General features: G+C 49.2%; 2 protein-coding genes and 1 non-coding gene across 3 annotated transcripts in view; 2 read left to right on the forward strand and 1 right to left on the reverse strand.

Annotated features, from left to right (window-relative positions):
* The window catches only part of LOC134071382 (cyclic nucleotide-binding domain-containing protein 2-like), a 7936-nt gene extending 4540 nt beyond the window's left edge, over nucleotides 1–3396 (forward strand). The window contains exons 8-12 of the mRNA XM_062528071.1: nucleotides 1163–1244; nucleotides 1489–1564; nucleotides 1803–1893; nucleotides 2392–2555; nucleotides 3202–3396. Of these exons, the coding sequence (XP_062384055.1) occupies nucleotides 1163–1244; nucleotides 1489–1564; nucleotides 1803–1893; nucleotides 2392–2555; nucleotides 3202–3376 (588 nt within the window). The 3' untranslated portion in view covers nucleotides 3377–3396. The remainder of the gene's footprint in view (nucleotides 1–1162; nucleotides 1245–1488; nucleotides 1565–1802; nucleotides 1894–2391; nucleotides 2556–3201) is intronic.
* Nucleotides 3397–4206: 810 nt separating this feature from the next.
* Nucleotides 4207–4279, reverse strand: trnar-ccg (transfer RNA arginine (anticodon CCG)). The gene has a single exon. It is a non-coding gene; the product is annotated as a tRNA-Arg (tRNA).
* Nucleotides 4280–5110: 831 nt separating this feature from the next.
* Nucleotides 5111–15000, forward strand: part of nbeal1 (neurobeachin-like 1) — a 68592-nt gene continuing 58702 nt past the window's right edge. Inside the window, 2 exon segments of the mRNA XM_062528470.1 lie at nucleotides 5111–5233; nucleotides 6119–6671. Of these exon segments, the coding sequence (XP_062384454.1) occupies nucleotides 6621–6671 (51 nt within the window). The 5' untranslated portion in view covers nucleotides 5111–5233; nucleotides 6119–6620.

Genomic DNA, 15000 nt, shown 5'->3' on the forward strand with positions numbered 1-15000 from the left:
TAATCTTTGTAGCGCGGGTAAGGACACTTACTGTACGACATGGGCAACCTCATCTTTGTAGCGCGGGTAAGGACACCAACGACATGGGCAACCTTATCTTTGTAGCGCGGGTAAGAACACCAACGACATGGGCAACCTCATCTTTGTAACGCGGGTAAGAACACTTATGACATGGGCAACCTCATCTTTGTAGCGCGGGTAAGGACACCAATGACATGGGCAACCTCATCTTTGTAGCGCGGGTAAGGACACCAACGACATGGGCAACCTCATCTTTGTTGCGCGGGTAAGGACACTTACTGTACGACATGGGCAACCTCATCTTTGTAGTGCGGGTAAGGACACTTACTGTACGACATGGGCAACCTCATCTTTGTAGCGCGGGTAAGGACACTTACTGTACGACATGGGCAACCTCATCTTTGTAGTGCGGGTAAGGACACCAACGACATGGGCAACCTCATCTTTGTAGTGCGGGTAAGGACACCAACGACATGGGCAACCTCATCTTTGTAGCGCGGGTAAGGACACTTATGACATGGGCAACCTCATCTTTGTGGGGCAGCCGTGGTGTACTGGTTAGCGCATCGGACTTGTAGCCGGAGGGTTGCCGGTTCGATCCCCGACCAGTCCACCACGGCTGAAGTGCCCTTGAGCAAGGCACCTAACTGCTCCCCGAGCGCCGCTGGTTGGGCAGGCAGCTCACTGCTCTGGGTTGAGTGATTCACCTCACTGTGTGTTCACTGTGTGCTGTGTGTTCACTAATTCGGTTAAATTGGGTTAAATGCAGAGAACTGAATTTCCCTCGCGGGATCAAAAAAGTATATATTCTATTTTCTATTCTATTCTTTGTAGCGCGGGTAAGGACACTTACTGTACGACATGGGCAACCTCATATTTGTTGCGCGGGTAAGCATGGTGGAGTGTTGTATAGGAAGCTGATTGAAATGCAGAAGTACTTTCTTTGTGGACGAGTGAAATATATGCTATATAGTGACACTGTGTGTGTGTATTAGTGTGTGTTTGTGTGTGTGTGTGTGTGTGTGTGTGTGTGTGTGTGTGTGTGTGTGTGTGTGTGTGTCCGTGTGTCTGTGTGTCTGTGTGTGTGTGGTATCATCTGTGGACAAAGTTTGTCTGACCAAGAATTCTATTTTCTTCTCAGGGTCTGTGTGACGTTCTGAGAAAGGTGGACCTGACCAAGTGCAAGACATACCAGCGTCTACTTAAACAACGTCAGACAGCAGGTACAGCATCATCTGGGACTGTTTATAAAGCTCTACTAAAAACCCATCTTTTCAGACCTGCGTGTGTTTTGTCTGGATGTTTGTATGTCTGTCTCTTTTGTTTTGGTTTGTGTCTGAAGGTGTCAGCTGTAGTTAGTGATTGAATCACAACTCTGAAGTCTTTTTTAACTGTGAAGAACTTTGGAATGTAATATGCTACACAAATTAAATGTATTACTTACTAATTACTAATTGTACTGTTCAGAGAGTGGTGTGAAGACTGGGTTGCCACGGCAGCCAGAGGGTGTGTCATCAGAGAAGACCAGCGCACACACACACAGGTAGGCCCCGCCCCCTTCCTCTCCATGAACACATTGATAACTCATCCTGCTCTCTTTCTCTCTGTTTCTTTCTCTATCCCTCTATCCCCTCCCTCCATCCATCTCTCTCTCTCCTCGTCAATTAATCCTTCTCTCCATCTCTATATCTTTCTCTCTCGCTTCCACTCTCTCTTTATCTCTCTCCCTCTTGTTCTCTCTCTCTCTCCTTCTCTCTCTCTCTCGCTCTCTCTCTCCACAGAGTGGCCCCCCCTCCAGTGAAAGGCCCCCCCATTGACCTCCCCACCTCCGCTTGGTTCCTGATTGACAGCCTGCAGCAGGGCAGCACTTTTGTAAGAGCTGCATGCCCCGCCCACCTCCCTCTACTTCCTCCAACCCCTGAACCTTAACCCTTGACCCCAAGCAAGGCTCAGGGTGGTTAAAGATGTTCCTCTGCTGCTGACTGTATTATATTATATGGACAAAGAGTCTTGCTCTGTTATATGCCCTCGCTGTGTGTGTGTGTGTGTGTGTGTGTGTAGGTGGGTGTGTAATGTGTGTGTAATATGTATGTGTGTGTGTGTGTGTGTGTGTGTGTGTGTGTAATGTGTATATGCACATGTGTGTGTGTGTGGGTGTGTAATGTGTGTGTAATATGTATGTGTGTGTGTGTGTGTAATGTGTATATGCACGTATGTGTGTGTGTGTGTGTGTGTGTGTGTGTGTGTGTGTGTGTGTGTGCGTGCGTGCGTGTGCGCATGTATGTGTTTGTGTCTGTGTGTATGTAATGTGTAAATGTGCGCATGTGCGTGTGTGTGTGTGTGTGTGTGTGTGTGTGTGTGTGTGTCCAGGGCCTGAATGAGTACCTGATCCCACACAGACAGAGGGACGGCCGTAGCCTGACGCTGGTCAGCAGGTGTGTGGAGATTCTCCGCGTGGAGAAGACCTGCTTTGACGAGCTGGTCGACCAGGAAGCCCTGAAGAAACTGCAGGACATACAGAAGACCTATCCCAGGTGAGACTCAACACACCTGCCCCAGGTAGACCTATCCCAGGTGAGACTCAACACACCTGCCCCAGGTAGACCTATCCCAGGTGAGACTCAACACACCTGCCCCAGGTAGACCTATCTCAGGTAAGACTCAAAACCCACCTGGCCCTGTCAGGCCTATCCCAGGTAGGACTCAACACACCTGCCCCAGGTAGGCCTATTCCAGGTAGGATTCAAAACACACCTACCCCAGGTGAGACTCAAAACACAGGATATACTGTATAAGTGAACACATACAGCACGCAGTGAATACACAGTGAGGTGAAGCACAAACTAACCCAGAGCAGTGAGCTTCCTGCCCAAAAGCGGCGCTTGGGGAGCAGTGAGGGGTTACAGTGTAGGTGCCTTGCTCAAGGGCACTTCAGCTGTAGACTGGTCGGGGATCAAACCGGCAACCCTCCAGTTACAAGCTCAAAGCCCTAACCAGTAGGCTATGGCTCATAGTGGAGTAAACACAGTTGATCCACCTCTGAAATTTCAGACATAGAGTTTATCCACCGGCACCTCTTATTAGAGTTTATCCACCTCTTATTAGAGCTTATTCCATATGAACCATTGAATCATTGAATCATATGAATCATTCCCAACTCCACTCAAATGTGTGCTGTAGTGACGAGGAGCTGTGTGCCGTGATGCTGCGCCACCAGCGCTGGGAGCGCTTTAAGGACGTGGTCATGACGGACGTCTTGGAACACTGCCCGCAGCGTGACCTCACTTCCTGCGGCCTCACCGCCAACCACAAACCCCCCGCTGGCCAATCTGCCCCTGGCGGGAGACCCACATGAGCGCGCGCACTCACTCACACAAACACACACACACACACACACACACACACACACACACACACATATACGCACACAAGCACACACACACACACACACACACACACACACACACACACACACACACACACATATACGCACACAAGCACACACACACACACACACACACACACACACACACACACACACACACACACACACACACACACACACACACACATACACACACACACACACACACACACCATGCCCAGGGGCAAACACACGGCCGCTGGGGGGGATCCTGCAGAAGATACACACATGGCCCCCTGCATACCCCTGGAGTCCTCATCTATCTATCACACAAAATGCTTTTATTGAAGAATAAAATTCAGCATTCCATATGACCTGTTTGGTATTAGCCAAAACCAGTGAGACTTTTTTTTGTATTGTTATCATTTTGATACTGTAAAACACTGTAGGATGCACAAAAGCAAAGAAAATAATATAACTCCAGGACAAATATGCAAGGAGAGCTAAGGGCTCAGTGATTATGTCCTGGTCTGGACATCATTTATGTCTTATGTCCAACTGTAAATGTGGTGAATTATTAAAACTGAAATTATGAATGTGTGTTAGGATTTGCCTGACGTGTGTGTGCAGGTAATGGTTTAACAAATCACCCCACTCCAAATGAGCACCCTGTCAACTCCATCGGCATCAACACCACCGAGCGTAAAGGCCGGCGATTATGACTGTACGGGCAGATGAATCTGCAGTTCATGATCTTTCATGATTCCGTGTTGTTAATCCGCTGCGCCTGCCGTAGAAACCACTATTATCCCATAATAAGTCGACCCAGGTGGGACTTGAACCCACAATCCCCAGCTCCGGAGGCTGATGCCTTATCCATTAGGCCACTGGGCCCTGAAGCAAGAGGGGTGTAGCCTACCCATTGTTTTAGCAGGTCCACTGTAGCCCCCTACTGATACACTGGGAGAGTAGCCTGCAGCCCATGACTGGGTGAATAAAGAGGCTCAGCCCATGACTGCAGAATGAAGAGGAGAAACGCCTGAAACTGACATATTTATTAACCTTTTTCAACAGCAGATTTCCTACATATTTACTGAAATTCATCTCTTATGTAGGCTACTGTAAATGCCTGTTTTCAACTGTTGCACTACCTCGCCGAGGCCAGTAGATGGTGCTCCCCATCACTGTTAAAGCAAGCAAGGCAGAATAATAATGTAGCCTGAATTCCGAGATATTTAAATGCATGAGGGAGATTTAAACTGTCGCCATCAGCCGTTGCACGTTTCGTATATGATGCCAACCTACATTTCAGTTAGACCTAGCCTACTGGAGAAGATGATTCAGCTGCCACTGCCAGCACTGCCTGAACAGCGGACAAGAAAAAAACAAGTGGAGCTGGTGGTAGCTTAACGCTGAATCAACTCGCTTCTAAATAGCGGCACTGCTGTTACATTATAGTGCATGCTCAAATAATAAATGGTAAAGCCTTCTCTGCAACATGCATTCATGCAAGCAAGATAATCCAAAGAGGCTTGGCTTTACTTGATAGACAAATAAGAAGTACAGCCAATCAAAATGCAAGAGAAGCGTGGATCCGTCGCAACCAAACCACGCCCTTAACTACTCGTGAGCTCCACATCGGCAACGTAAAGGAGTAGCTCACTGTCGCAAAACAGAAAAAAAATCAACAAACCCCTCCTGCCTCTGCTGTTGCCAGTGCGTTGCTGCTGCTGGTGAAGTTTCCTTGTGAAATTGCCCTCTCATTCGACGTTGACGGCATTAACGAGTAAATACCTGGTTGTCAGGTTGGGCAGCGGTTGTTGAATTTCGGATGAACGACCTCCACTGGTGAGTGATTCATAACTGACTTTCGATTACTTCCAAATGTGTGGATGGATGAGCGACATTTCGAGACAGTGCTTGCATTTTGTTGACGAATGTCCACTTTCCTCGTATAGCCTAATACAGAAAAAAACCTCTTGACTTCTGTGACTATGAGGAGGGGCAGCCTTTTGAGATTCTGAATGAGACAATATTTTCACTGTTCCGATCAAGGCACAAAAATGAGCAGGCTATCCAGCTATCATATGCCTGAACTGGCGAGCATAACTTCGAAGTTATTTTGATAACTTGCAGTGAGCGGCCAGTTAAAGCTTAATAGCCATCAAGTCGCCTCAAAGTTTGGAGCACGGGTTTCTATCAGACTTTCCCAAATCGAGTAACACAGGTTTAAGAATAGGCTAGCTCATCTTGGTAAGGTTAACTAAACTTGCGAATCCTGTTGGCTACAAGTGACTTGACTAAGGTAGTAGGTAGAGTAGAAGCCTATAACAACCAATGATGAGTTTCAAGTATTGCTAATTATTTAAAGCCTACAGCTTTGCATGTGAGAAGTTCAGTGTTTTGGCATGAGAACTTTTGTTATGGAGTTCTGGACTGGCGCTATGTGGTCGTTTGTTAAGGCTGCTGGTGAGCTGCCTTGTCGGTGATGTCATTCTTTCACGGTTATTTTGGAGGATTGAGTTTCTGCTCACTGAATAAGGCCCTACAGTACATTTCTTGTCCTCTGAATTTTGGGGACTTTATTTGACGGATGACGGGTGTGGGCTTGTTTTTTTTTTTTAGCTCTCTCATTCGCTGTCGTGCATCTTTGTTTAACTGACTCATCTAAACAAATTATAGTCTGATGCCATGCCAGGCTGTTATATTGCTTGTCATTATCATTTTATGCAGGTTGAACACCAGACTGCGGAAGAGGAAAGGAGATATTCAAATCCACACGGACCCATCGGACTTCGAAGTGCCAGCTGAACGGTAGCAGCCAGTCGAGCAGGAAACACAACACTACCTCACATCGGTCGGTCACCTGGGAATTCAAGATGGATCGGTGCGCCGAGAACTTCTCGCTGTTAGCGCAGCCTGCCTGCCACCTTCATCGGAAATAACACATTACTGCCGTACCGGTCCGTGTACGTCCAGCCTCAACTGATCTGCTCGTTGTCGAGTACATTTTCTCATCGTTTGGGAGACGCATTTAGAAAACACTTTCCCTTGGCTATTTATTGCTGTGGTTTGGGCGATAATCGACAGCTAATGTGGGACCGCGTCCTGTGTTGCAGTGTCTGCCAGAAATGATTCCTTCAGCACAATAATGTGGAGCCGTGTGAAGTGAGGGACGGGATTATTATCTAACAGCTGCCTACATGCTCGCTAGCTCTCCCGCCGAGCACCCAGAATGGCATCAAACGAGCGGCTGTACGAGGTGTGGATGCTCTACTGTAACAAGGTAACCACCGACCCTCACTGTTGACAACTGTGTCCGATTTGCGCTGCAGGGGCGAGATGACACGAAGTGTGTGTGTGTGAGAATGTGATCAAAGCAGTAACGTTAACTGATTGTGGCTCTGTGGAAGCGTCCTTGGTCACTGTAGCCTACTCGCTGGTGTGATGTGCTGGGAAACTTCGCTGTAGCCTACACCTTATCAAGGCGAACGTTATGGAATGAAATGCCATTGCATCATACATCGGAGCTAGTCCTCCATCACCTCCACACACACACACACACACACACACACACACACACACACACACACACACACACACACACACCTCAAGATGTCGAATGACATACCACTCGTCTCCCTATATACCGCAGCCCTGTGTAGGCTGTAGCCTATACTGTAGGTGACTGTAGTGTACATTAATGATGCTTATAGTCAGCATCGCGCCATCGCTGAGAGCTTATAGCTGTTTCCAATGAGTGGAGGTAGTGATGTTCAGGCCACGGGGCGAGCAGCCAGTGAATCGGCAGCTCCGTTCATTGACCACGGGAGAGACAATCGGATTGACAAGTCAGAGTCTCGAGGAGCTCTCGAGGTGCGCACGGGCTCTCAGTTCAGTACAGAACGGTGACCGGATGACGTAATGGAGGGCGAATGTAATCGGGTTTGGCTCGAGCGCTAATGCAGCTGGTTGGTCGTTCTAGCCACACGGGGTTATTTTCGGATGCACCTGGACCGAAGAAATATGATCATAACAACAGCTTGCGCCTCTGTGCATGTCCGAAAAGATACAGTATTATGTGGCTATTACATTTCACTACAGCAGAAGCACACTGCCATTTAGACATCGGCCACCGGGCCACCTGGCCAGGGATGTCCAAAGTAGTTTCCAATTTAAGACGAGCTGAGAATAGAGCCAAACAGAGACTTTTAAGAAATTGTTGCCTTAGGAATGTTTTAGTAGCTACACTCAGATGTGTTTTTTCTCGCTTAGATTGTTTTTCTTTCCGTGTTGGTTAATCCAGCTCCACATGTTTGTGTCGGATTCTTACAGTCCACTCTGTGCGTTGAGGATTTGTCTCGTTCCCCCTCCCTCCCTCCCTCCCTCTCTCCGAGAAAGACGGGAGAGTGAAAGAAAAGAAAAAACCCAAAAGAAAACAACTCCAGGAACGAGGCTGTCTCCACGTGAGCGGGCCTGAGTTACATATTTGCCAAATAAATCCCCTCGCGGGACCTGTTCCCTCCTCCTCGCGCACGACCGGGCCGCCGAGAGGCAGATAAATCGTTCTCTGGAACGGTTGTCCAGTGTAGAGCCAGCGCGGCTGATTTTCTCCAGATTTATTGTAGCTATGCAGTTAGTGTTTGTGGCAAACATTGGAGTTTACAGTAAATGTGCAGGCATCGTCGTAAACAGAGGTGTTTGTGTGTGAGGTGACTTGACAGTAAGTTGCAGTTAGTTGTGTGAGCAACCTGTCTGTCTGCACACACATACATATGATACACACACACACACACACACACACACACACACACACACACACACACACACACACACTTCCCTCTTTGTTGGTTTGGCAGGTTTTGCCTGTGGTCAGACGTTTGTGTGTGCTTTTGGACTTGTGTGTGTGCTTGTTCAGAGCATGTTTGCTTTGTGTGTGTGTGTGTGTTCGCCATTCCTTCTCAGCTGTAAGCCCCTGCACAGCTACCTGTAAAAATCTCCACATTCTTCTAACGGTCATACAGTGGACAGTGTGTGTGTGTGTGTGTGTGTGTGTGGGGGGGGGGGGGGGGGGGTTACTTGTGAGATGGGAAGATGGTTGCCAAGGAACTCAGCACATCATCATGCCCGTCTTTGCTTAAATTGAATCAGCAGGGGAATGTGTGTGTGTGTGCAGTGCTTGTGTGTATGTGTGTCTTTGTGCGTGAGAGATGGTGTGTGTGCTGGTTTGTGTTCGTTCATGTATACTCGTGTGTGAGGGAGAGAGACTGGACAAGAGTGGAAGTGTGTGTGTGTGTGTGTGCGGTGTGTGTGTGTGTGTGTGTGTGTGTGTGTGTGAGCCCAACCTGTGGTGTTCTCCCCTGACTGGCTCTATTGTATGGCTGTGTCTCTGGTGTCATGACTGGCTGGCCCACTCAGCAGCACTGGCATCATGGGAGTCACAAAGATGGCGTCTTGAGACCAGAAGCCGACCTCCCTCATGTCCTGTCCTGTCTTGTCACCCCTCCAGCCTCTTGCCTCCCTCATGTCCTGTCCTGTCCTGTCACCCCTTCAGCCTCTTGTCTCCCTCATGTCCTGTCACCCCTTGAGCCTCTTGTCTCTCTCCCTGTCTGTATCTCACTCTACCTGTTTCTCCCTCTCTACATCTCCCTGTCTCCCCTACCAGTCTCTCTCTCTCTCTCTCTCTCTCTCTCTCTCTCTCTCTCTCTCTCTCTCTCTCTCTCTCTCTCTCCACCAGTTCCCCAGCTGCTGGTCTCTCTGCCCATCTTCACGTTTCCCTCCCTGCCTGTCTCTCTCCTTTTTCTCATTCTCTCTCTCTCTCTCTCTCTCTCTCTCTCTCTCTCTCTCTCTCTCTCTCTCTCTCTCTCTCTCTCTCTGTCTCTGCCAGTCTCTCTCCCCAGCTGCTTGTCTCTCTCTGCCAGGAGCTCCTTGCTCAGCTGTTGCATCAGACTCCTGGTGACTGGCCCTGTTCGCCGGTTAACCCTGACTGGGCAGTCCAGTCCTCTGCGCTAGTTAACCCTCACTGGGCAATCCTGTCCTCAGTGCTGGTTAACCCTGACTGGGCAGTCCAGTCCTCAGCGGCGATTAACCCTCACGGGCAGCTCAGGTCCTCAGCGCTAGTTAACCCTCACTGTCCAGTCCTCAGCGCTAGTTAACCCTCACTGTCCAGTCCTCAGCGCTAGTTAACCCTCACTGTCCAGTCCTCAGCGGCGATTAACCCTCACGAGCAGCTCAGGCCCTCAGCGCTGGTTAACCCTCACTGGGCAGTCCTCAACGGCGATTAACCCTCACGGGCAGCTCAGGTCCTCAGCGGCGATTAACCCTCACGAGCAGCTCAGGTCCTCAGCGCTGGTTAATCCTCACTGGGCAGTCCAGGGCCAGCATGGCGATCGTCCCGCTGCGGAGACTCCGTGTCTGCATCCGTCTCTGAGGAGGATACGTGGAAGTAGGATGTTCGCTCTCCGCTCCGCTCGGCTCGACTCGCCTGGGGAACGCTTCATCCCAAAATAACAGGCTGTGCTTATTCTACCCCTCTTTCTCTCCCTCTCTCTCTCTATCTCTCTCTCTCTCTCTCTCTCTCTCTCTCGCTCTCTTTCTCCCTCTCCATCCTGCTCTCTCCCTCTCTCTCTCTCCTCCCTCTCTCCCTCTCCCTCTCTCGCGCTTCGCTTCACTGAGATGGACGAGACTGGACCTGGGGCAGCTGTTTTCCTCGCGGCTCGGAAAGTATTCGGGGCGAGACGTGAGCCGATAGGTTTTCCCACACGCTCCGCATTTTCCTGCCGAATTAGAGCCAGATCAGGGCCAGATCGGGACCGGAGCCCTCCAAGTCCGGCACTAAACGGGAGCCGATCGGAAGTGACCTCTCCTGGGCTTCATATGTCAATCATCAAACCAGGAAACTCACCTGCCCCAGGTAACGGCACATGGGTGTGTCTCCGCCCGCCACTCATTGTGTGAGACGACCTTTGACCCATTTCTGTGTGCGTTCCCGGAGTTGGCCTACTACTGGTGTGTGTGTGTGTGTGTGTGTGTGTGTCACAAGAAAACCTGTCAGGTGAGTCTGAGCAGGTGAACTAAGCCTGACTTACTGATAAGGAAACCGGCTCTACAAACACATTAGTGCAGATAACAGACTGTATACAGTATACTGTCTACAGCAGCTAGTCCAGTATACTACTGTCTACTACTAGACCACATACTAACCAGCCCAGCATACTGCTGACTACTACTAGACTACATACTAACCAGTTCAGTATACTTCTGACTACCACTAGAGTACATACTAACCAGCCCAGCATACTACCGACTAGAGTACCCAGCCCTGTACACTACTGACTACTACTAGACTACCCAGCCCAGCATACTGCTGGCTGCTACTAGACTATACAGCCTAGTATACTACTGGCTACTACTAGACTATAGAGGACCAAGCTATAGGCTGCAGACTGCATTCTAAAATGGAGACTGCAGGTCTTTGACCACATCCTACATTCAGGCCGTCTATACCAGTGGTTCTTAACTGGTTTGGCCAAGGGACCCACAATTCCCTATGGTTACTAAGTCGCGACCCACTTTTTAAAATATATAAAGAACATATTCTATTTCTCAAAATATATTACAATCGACAAAATACAAACATTTAGGCTAGATTTACAAAACAAACATTTCAACATTTAGATCCATTTAGATTTGACATCACACTGCAAATATCATGAGATGGGCCTATAGGCCAGGTTTACAATGAAAAGACCAGAGAACAATGTGCAAATTAGACCTATATGCGTTTTAGGAGCATTAATGAGAGAACTGGAGATGTTTTTTAGATCTGATCAGAGACTTTTCCCTTCGTTTGTGCCTTCCGTGTAGCCTACACACAAACGGCGGTTTCGCCTCTGAATTCTTTCTGAAAACTCCGACAAAAGTGGAGATTCGTGGACTCGTTTCGCGTATGAATGTGAACTGAGAAAAGCTAAGTAGGCTTGCATCTGCGCAAAAAGTGTGGCCAATGTTTACATTTTCATTTGGCTTTGGTGATCATGGATGCATTCCGAGTAGCAGTTGCAAAATATAATCTAATGTTGGTGCCAACCCTTTTCGTTTTTTGCATTTGCAAATACAGTTGAAATGAAACAAGGAAGTGATTCGTTGATGTTATTGATATTTTCGGGATTCTGATTAGCTAACGTCGGCTCAAACTTCTTGTTACACCACTAAGATTTGGCATGCTCTTGGCGGCATGAACACGGGTGTCAACAAAAACTTTTCTGAAAACTGACAAGTGTGCACGATGTTAAATGTTAAAATGTTGAAAACGGAGGAAAAATTCGTTTATCAACTTGTAGCCTAGTCCATGGTAGCATATCTCCGTGGCTGGGGTCAACCTTAAGTGGTTGCATGAAAAAATATACATAGCCTATATTTTTTACAACATCCCTTCGCGACCCACCCAGGACACCTCCGCGACCCACTTTTGGGTCGCGACCCACCAGTTAAGAAACACTGGTCTATACCACAAACTGCAGACTCCTACACAACTATATGGACTCTAAATAACACAGACCAAATAGTATGCACTGTCATTATTTCCCAATCCTAGACCCGGTGGTGACTACATACTGTATACTGCCAGGTGTGTGTGTGTGTGTGTGTGTGTGTGTGTCCCCGTCCCTGTAGCGGTGGTGTGTGTGTGTGTGTGTCCGTCCCTGTGGCGGTGGTGTGTGTGCGATGACTGAGTCCATAGGATGCGCCGTGGCCTATATGACCGGTCTCTGAGGAGCGTGTGGTTTGCGTTTCCCTGCATGGCTGACCGGTGGTCCGCGGAGTGTTCTAGAGCCTTGAGGCCTCTTCCGTCTGCTGTGTCAGGTCCACGTGGATCCTCTTCCTGTTTTGCACGATAGCCAGCCGGCGGAAGACCTGGCCATTCACTTACGACCTTCAGCGGCGGGGCAAAGGTCACGGCTGTTGGCGACATTAAGCCTTCGTCTCTCGACTTGGCCCAGTGTTCCCTCTGTCCACCCCCACACACACACACGGCCTCCACATACACACACCGTCCACACACACACAGACACGGGACACACAGTGGGCAGCATAAGGCCATTAGCTGAGCTGCTGGACCAAGTGCTCATTCACATTTTCAGTGCTGAAAGCTTGGACTCTCTGACCAAAATATCTGCTGACTGTGTGTATGCTGACTTGTGACATCTGTGTGTGTGTCATTACAGTGTCGTACACACACACACACACACACACACACACACACACACACACCTGCACACTCACTGTAGCCTTGTTGATATCCTTTTATCCTTGTCCAACACGTTCCTACAAGTATGAACAGCACAATGTAACTAACATCAGAAGAACCTTGGGACAATCCAGGATGTGACATCATAGTCACATGACCGGTTGCTAGTTCAGCCTTGTATTCCGGCACTGGAGCAGCAACAGGCATTATGAGACCAAACGATCTAACCGCCTCAGTGCTCATGAAACACACACACACACACACACTCACACACACTCACACACACACACACTCAGACATGAGAAGGACAGATGGCCACAGGCTATGTGAGTAGGAGGCGGAGTGAGGGAAGAGGGAGAGATTTGTCAAAGGTGAATGAAGGAAGAGAAGGAGAGATTGAGGAATAGAGTGAGGGGGGGTGAGAGGGAGAGGAGGGGTGGTGAGAGAAGAGGGGGAGAGAGAGAGAGGTAGAGTGGGAGAAAGAGAGGGGGGTTGAGAGAAGAGGGAGAAACCGAGGAATAGAGTGAGAGAAAGAGAGGGGGGTTGCTAATGCTACTGTGTGCTACTGTGTGTAGAGGGTTGTAGCAGATGAAGCTAACGCTACTGTGTAGAGGGTTGTAGCAGATGAAGCTAACGCTACTGTGTGTAGAGGGTTGTAGCAGATGAAGCTGATGCTACTGTGTAGAGGGTTGTAGCAGATGAAGCTAATGCTACCGCTCCTGCTCCTGTGTAGAGGGTTGTAGCAGATGAAGCTAACATTACCGCTCCTGTGTAGAGGGTTGTAGCAGATGAAGCTAACACTACCGCTCCTGTGTAGAGGGTTGTAGCAGATGAAGCTAACACTACCGCTCCTGTGTAGAGGGTTGTAGCGAGATTAAGCTAATGCTACCGCTCCTGCCCCTGTGGAGAGGGTTGTAGCAGATGAAGCTAACACTACCGCTCCTGTGTAGAGGGTTGTAGCGAGATGAAGCTAATGCTACCGCTCCTGCCCCTGTGGAGAGGGTTGTAGCAGATGAAGCTAATGCTACCGCTCCTGTGTAGAGGGTTGTAGCGAGATGAAGCTAATGCTACCGCTCCTGCCCCTGTGGAGAGGGTTGTAGCAGATGAAGCTAATGCTACCGCTCCTGCCCCTGTGGAGAGGGTTGTAGCAGATGAAGCTAATGCTATCGCTCCTGCTCCTGTGTAGAGGGTTGTAGCAGATGAAGCTAATGCTGCTGCTCCTGCCCCTGTGTAGAGGGTTGTGGTCTGGTGTGGGGATGGTCAGGCCGTTCCAGATGGAGTCACGGGGCGGCTCGGCTCCACTGATGATTTTCTCTCTCGTTAACATTTGGCCTGGACGAGTCTGGACTCTCTGAGTGCCCTCCTAGTGTTCTATCTCCATGGTGACCCTTTCCTCCTCTCACTTTTCTCTAGTCATGCTCTCTCTCTTTCTCTTTCTCTCTCTCTCTCTCTCTCTCTCTCTCTCTCACCCCTTCTCTCTCCCCACCTCCCTCCCTCCCTCTCTCTCCCTCTCTCTCACACACCCCTTCTCTCTCTCTCTCTCTCTCCCCTCTCTCCATCTTACTCATTCTCTTCTGTTTGCTTTATAAATACTGTGAGCTCCAGAAATACACTGAGGACAGTGATGTCACCGGCTCAGCTCAGACACACACAGACACACACAGACACACACACACACACACACACACACACAGACACACAGAGACACACAGCAGTCACCCTCTCCAAGGCGGATATGCACCAACACACATGTTACTGCGGCTTCTCTCTCTTTCCTTCTTTGGCTCTGTCCCTTTAGTCTGTCTTTCATCTCATCCACCTCTCATTCTTCCATTCTCTCTCTATTCTTTCATTCTCTCTCTATCTCTCTGCCCCCCACCCCACCCTGTGTGTGTGTGTGTATAGTTGGTGTGTTTGAGGGTGCCATGCTGGTTGGGGTCGAGCGTGTGTATAGTTGGTGTGTGTGTGTGTGTGTGTCTATGTGTGAGTGATTGATGAGGGTGCCGTGAGTGTGTAGTTGGTGTGTGTGTGTGTGTATGTGTGAGTGATGTGTTGGAGGGTGCCATGAGCGTGTGTGTGTGTGTGTGTGTGTGAGTGATGTGTTTGAGGATGCCGTGAGTGTGTGTATAGTTGGTGTGTGTGTGTGTGTGTGTGTGTGAGTGATGTGTTTGAGGATGCCGTGAGTGTGTGTATAGTTGGTGTGTGTGTGTAGTTGGTGTGTGTGTGTGTGTGTGAGAGAGTGATCTGTTGGAGGGTGCTGTGAGTGTGTGTGTAGTTGGTGTGTGTGTGTGAGAGTGATGTGTTGGAGGATGCTGTGAGCGTGTGTGTAGTTGGTGTGTGTGAGTGATGTGTTGGAGGGTGCTGTGTG

The sequence above is a fragment of the Sardina pilchardus genome, chromosome 23 (assembly GCF_963854185.1).
Source record: "Sardina pilchardus chromosome 23, fSarPil1.1, whole genome shotgun sequence".
NCBI lineage: Eukaryota > Metazoa > Chordata > Actinopteri > Clupeiformes > Clupeidae > Sardina > Sardina pilchardus.